The sequence below is a fragment of the Nicotiana attenuata genome, unplaced genomic scaffold (genome assembly GCF_001879085.1).
Source record: "Nicotiana attenuata strain UT unplaced genomic scaffold, NIATTr2, whole genome shotgun sequence".
In the NCBI taxonomy this organism is placed as follows: Eukaryota; Viridiplantae; Streptophyta; class Magnoliopsida; order Solanales; family Solanaceae; genus Nicotiana; species Nicotiana attenuata.
In genome coordinates, this window is record NW_017677291.1 from 8,093 (window position 1) to 13,438 (window position 5,346).

Consider the following 5,346-nt stretch of genomic DNA (forward strand, 5'->3'; position numbering starts at 1 on the left):
GGGGGGGGGTTTGAAAACGCGTTTCTCTCGTTGTTCACGACTGCATCCCTAACGCGGATAAGAAATCCCCGCATCTCCCTATTACGTTCCGAATACGACATTCCATTGTCAAATGTAAAATGGTATTTTTGGCCTTAAGGCTACAGCCTTGCTCCTATTTTTGCCTCAGCAAACATTATTTTGTATGAAAATTTCGTTAGTAAGCAGTTAATCAACTACTCCATCCATTTCAGTTTATCTGAATAATAATTTTCTTAATTCGTTTAGAAAAAATGATAGTTGTTTTAAAAATAATTTAACTTAATTTTTTATTTTATTCTTAATGATTTTGTTTTTGTAATTACATATATATTAGCATATTTAAAATCACAAATTTTAAAAGTATTATATAGCTACAAAAAATTATGATATATTTAAAGTTACAAATTGTATGATGTTCCTTTTTTTCTTAAATTTCATGTAAAGAAACTATATGTCACATAAGTAAAACGAGTGGGTATATATTTCCTTTTGGTTTGATATTTAATCATCTATGCAAATCTTTTTTTATTTTTTAAGTCCAGTGTAGAATTAAACATCATCACATAAATGAAACGTAATACATTATTTTTCATAAAAGACCAACCCTAAGAAAATGAACATTAATGATCTACGATTTTCTGGAGTTGAACACCTGACTTATCTAGAAGGAAGATCAGTCAATTTCTCAGATATTGTAAAAACTTATCTCTCTCACTTAATTCTCTTTTACGTGTAAGTAGGACCGTTTGGCCATAGATTTTGTCAAAATAAATTTCGATTTTATTTGTCAAATACATGTTTGACCATAGATTTTGCCTACATTTTGGTAAAATCTCAATCCCACAAGCAGTTCAGTAGGTGGTTTTGAGCCAAAATATTAGTATTACATTTTTTAAAAATTGCCCCAAACTTTTATATTTTATAAAAGAGCCCACCATTTATTATTTATACCAATATTGTTTCGTCTTCTCGGTCATCTAATAGTGTATCATGTAGATCTTTATAAAAATAATAATTTGGTACCAAATTTATTTATGTTCAGGACTGAGGTTTGGTAAAATATAATGAATGTTGTTGATAATGGTACTGTTAGGTATTTGTGATAGTTTTTAAGGGTATAAGTCATGTTTCATGTTTTTCCAAAATAAATTTGGAAATATATTTTGAAAACTAATGTCTAAACGCATTTTCATCTTCAAACCAAACTTCACCCAAATCAGATTTTGTCAAAACAAATTTGGGAATTTAGCTAAACGCTAGCGTAGTTTATGCTTGAATAAAACAGTTTATTTAAGGATTATAAAGAGAGGATTAATTTTTCTAACTGAAAAGATTTCATTTATATATTTCATATATTCCATAAAGTAGGTAATAATTAAGTGAACAACTTCTTAAATAAATAGACCCCAAATATAAATGTAGCTTTTATAAAGCCTTACCACATGAGCAATACCTTTTAAAATACTTATTAAGAAAATGAACCACACCCTACGTGTCCTTTCTTTATTCTCTTCAACAACTCCACTTGTATGCTTCCTCCTATTCTTCCTAGCTAGTTCCTTCCCCACGTCACCATCACCCTACCCACCCACACCCCCCCCACCCCCCCGGGAAAAAAACTCCCCAACCCCAACAACTATATATACACACGGAACACAGACACAAAATATCAAGTAAAAACTTCCTTGCTATATACCAGTTAACATCTTTCCAAAGAAGAATATAATATCATATCTTCATTGATCTTTAGCTTGTTCTTATCTTCATCTTTTCAACATGAATAGCTACGACCAAAACCAGGCTCAAGGTGCGCTTTTTCCCCTTATAATTTTTGTTCTTATGGCTGTTTAATTATGTTTGTTTGATGAAGATTATAATATATTTTCTTTTTTGGGTATTTGCAGCAACTGCGTACACTCAACAGCAGCAACCACAGGGTGGTGCTTTAGTGGCTCCACCGCCACCGGCTGGTTATCCAACCAGAGATGTTGAAGGTGATTCCTCTGTTCCAGTTACTACTCAATCCAGAGGTGATGGCTTCTGGAAAGGCTGGTTAGTATTCTTTAAAAAACCCTAATTTTATTTCTATTTTTATCTTTTTCCCATTTATGAAATTTGTTTGATTTCCAATACTCATAAATAATTAAGGATACCTTAAAAGTTGAATAAACTTAAAGTTTGTAGAGAAGTCAAGGTAATATCATTTTTGCATGTGCTTAATTTTTCCATATGAGAATATATAATTGGGTTTATATAATTCAGAAGTTTTTGAATTGTCGGGGAAATTAATTGTTTACTGGCCATTACAAAAGTTCTTTATTTAGTTATGTGCGGTTTTCCACAAAAGATTGTTAAATAAAATACAAATGGTTAGCAAATTAAACACAGTATTTTTATACGATGGTTTTCTTCTATTCAAATAGCAATTACTCATAGATCATTTTTTCTCAAAATTGCTCATATGTTTCACTATCATGAGGACAAAGAAAGAAGATAAGAAATGATTCATATTCTCTTTTCATGTCAACAAACCTATTTTGATTAGATCTTTCTACTATGCACCAAGTTGATTTTCACATGCGATTAAAATAATACAGCTTTAATAGCTTGTTTGGCCAAGTTTTTCTTTTTTTTTTTGGTCAAAAATATTTTTTTTCCAAAGTTAAGGTATTTAGCCAAGCCTTTAGAAGGAAAAAAAATAATTTTGAGTAGAAGCAGATACAATTTTTGAGATGCAGAAAAAGTAATTTCTTTTCCAAAAACACTTTTTTGAAAAGGACTACTTTTACAGTTTGGCCAAAACACTAATTGTTGCCCGAAAAAAAAATTCAAATTAATTATTCAAACACAAATTATAAAAAAATATTTTTCAAAACAAGCTGATTTAGAAGTTTGGCCAAATAGACTAGCCAGAGGGAAGGAGAAATTTTAATATTATGTCATATTCAACTATTAAAGGCCAGGAGAAGGCTTATTTCTTAGAATTCTATCTTTCGCTCCTCCATTTCAATTCTGATTAATTAGCTTCTTTCTTCGCACAGCTTGTAATGTAGTGCTAACTATTTTTATGCGTTTGTTGCAGTTGTGCTGCCTTGTGTTGTTGCTGTGTCTTGGATGCTTGTTTCTAATGAGTAACGCCAGCTTAATTAATTCCCTTTGTGTGGATTTACTTTTATTCGTTGTAACGTTATGTTTATACATATCCTTGTTGGCTTTTCCAATTTTCTTGATGATGTAAAAGACGGTGCGATCTGTATTTTGGAATTTGATTCTATATTCCTTTGATGACATTCGTTAAACATATGTGTTTGAGATATTGTTAATTAATTAATATTCTTGGTTGTTTAGTGCTCAACTGCTTGCCAACGTAGGCGGATGTAGTGTACTATCTACCGGTTCAACTGAACCCATAATTTGATGCGAAGTAAAAATTTATTAAAATTGCAAAAATAGTATATATGAAATTATAATTTTAAAGATATAATGGGTTCATTGTTAAAAATCATAAAATTGAACCCATAAAATTTAAATCCTGGATCCGCCTATACTTGCCAATTGTCTTAATTGTCACGTCATTGTTCTTATCTAGTGATCGTCACAAAAGGGATATTGCCACCACTTGATAGCAACTGGTTAGGTCAAGTAGGCCAATTGGCCAAACGAAAATGTGTCACGTATTTTATGCTTAATTTAATCAAACCATACTTGTGGTGACTATTTTTAGGTGTCGTTTGGTCGTTGGACTATTTTTACAGTGATTTGATTTAGAAGGATTGATTAGTCTAAAATTCTATCATATAATATTAATAGCCCGTTTGGCCAAGCTGATTTTGCAGCTTATTTTGAGATGCGCTTTTTTTCAAAATGCTTTTCTCAAATGTACTTTTGGTGAGAAGCAGTTTGTGTTTGGCTAATTAGTTTGAAAAGCACTTCTGAGCAGCAATTAGTGTTTGACCAAGCTTTAAAAAACTGCTTTTAAATATATTTTTCTCAAAAGTGCTTCTCAAAAAAGTGCTTTTGGAGAGAAGCTATTTTTTTCTGCTTCCCTCAAAAGCACTTTTTTTCCTTCAAAAAGCTTGGCCAAACACCTCAATTTTTGGCCAAAAGTGCTTTTGACAAAAAAAAAAGCACTTTTGGCCAAAAGGAAGCTTGACCAAATAGGCTATAAGTTTGTCTAGAGGTATAAGAAAAATTAATTATTCTATAACTTATACGACATTTTTATTCTTTTTTTCTTTTTTCTTTCATGTACCTTATACAACATATGGTATGGCGTATAAAGAAAATATTTCTTGATATATTTTACTAGCGGTATTGAACTAAATAATTAATATTTTATTAAGTTATGTGAAAATGTTTTATGAATGATTGAATGTGGAATAAGAATATACTCCACTAATCTATATCTATATTATTATAAAAGCATGAATATAATGTTGGTTTACCAAAATAGCCTTAGAATATTAAATAATTTTGGACAATATTGTAATATTATAATTTGTCCTGATCTAGATTCGCATGGAGTCCTAATTCTAATCAAGTTTAAACTTATTCATAATATGTCCCCACTATGCTTTGAAGTTCCAAAACTTACCAATTCCAGAGACCAAAAGAAATCTTTAATTTGAACCGATTCGTTGCCTCAATTCTTTAACAAGGCTTTGTACTGGCAGCACTAAAATTAACTTTATAGAGGTAATTTAATTTTATTCATCATATGAATTCTTTCTCTAAAATTTATTCTGTGCATCTATCTCAAATCTCAATGAAGAATAAACTATCCCATAATTATTTCATGCTACCCTTATTTTATTAGAAAAAAAAGAGCGTCTTTCAATAAAAAAGGATGCAACTTAATGAAATACATATGGGAAGTCTTTGGTTACGTTGCCGGTTGTCGGTCGCCCAATTGCATTCTTTTATGTATATTAGTTTGTATCAGCCATTACTGTGCTCCAAGTCAAGTTTATTTAAAATAGAAAAACTCTTTCATGCTCCATCCGTTTTCTTCAATAACAAAAGTTATTTGTTTGATGTAATTTGTATTATGAGACTATCATATCTTTATCCATTTTTTTTAAATTCTTGTAGATGAATAGAGAACACGTAACCTAATTAGCAAATCTTTTCTCCCATATAAGTTAATTAGCAATTTGATTATGCCTTTCTAATAACTTCTAAGAAATATTTTTCCTATCATAAAATTAATTCAAAAAACTACAAAAGTGAATCGATAATTGCGGGAAAAATAGTATTTGTCTTTTCTTTTGTCGGTCTAAAGGGTGTTCAAATATTTTTGTTGTTGAGCTTTGAATAAAGTTGTTT

General features: G+C 30.3%; 1 protein-coding gene across 1 annotated transcript; it reads left to right on the top strand.

Annotated features, from left to right (window-relative positions):
- Positions 1-1,672: 1,672 nt before the first annotated feature.
- On the top strand, positions 1,673-3,368 carry LOC109221363 (cysteine-rich and transmembrane domain-containing protein A-like). The gene is made up of 3 exons (XM_019385840.1): positions 1,673-1,828; positions 1,926-2,073; positions 3,104-3,368. The coding sequence occupies exons 1-3, from the start codon at positions 1,798-1,800 to the stop codon at positions 3,147-3,149; spliced, it is 225 nt and encodes a 74-aa protein (XP_019241385.1). The 5' UTR covers positions 1,673-1,797; the 3' UTR covers positions 3,150-3,368.
- The last annotated feature ends 1,978 nt before the right edge of the window (positions 3,369-5,346 follow it).

What these genes read in the sequence shown, in the direction of transcription:
- LOC109221363 (XM_019385840.1), top strand. Translation starts at nt 1,798, where the DNA reads ATGAATAGCTACGACCAAAACCAGGCTCAAG. An exon ending in CGACCAAAACCAGGCTCAAG is followed by an intron (nt 1,829 to 1,925) that starts GTGCGCTTTTTC and finishes GGGTATTTGCAG; the next exon opens with CAACTGCGTACACTCAACAG. An exon ending in GATGGCTTCTGGAAAGGCTG is followed by an intron (nt 2,074 to 3,103) that starts GTTAGTATTCTT and finishes CGTTTGTTGCAG; the next exon opens with TTGTGCTGCCTTGTGTTGTT.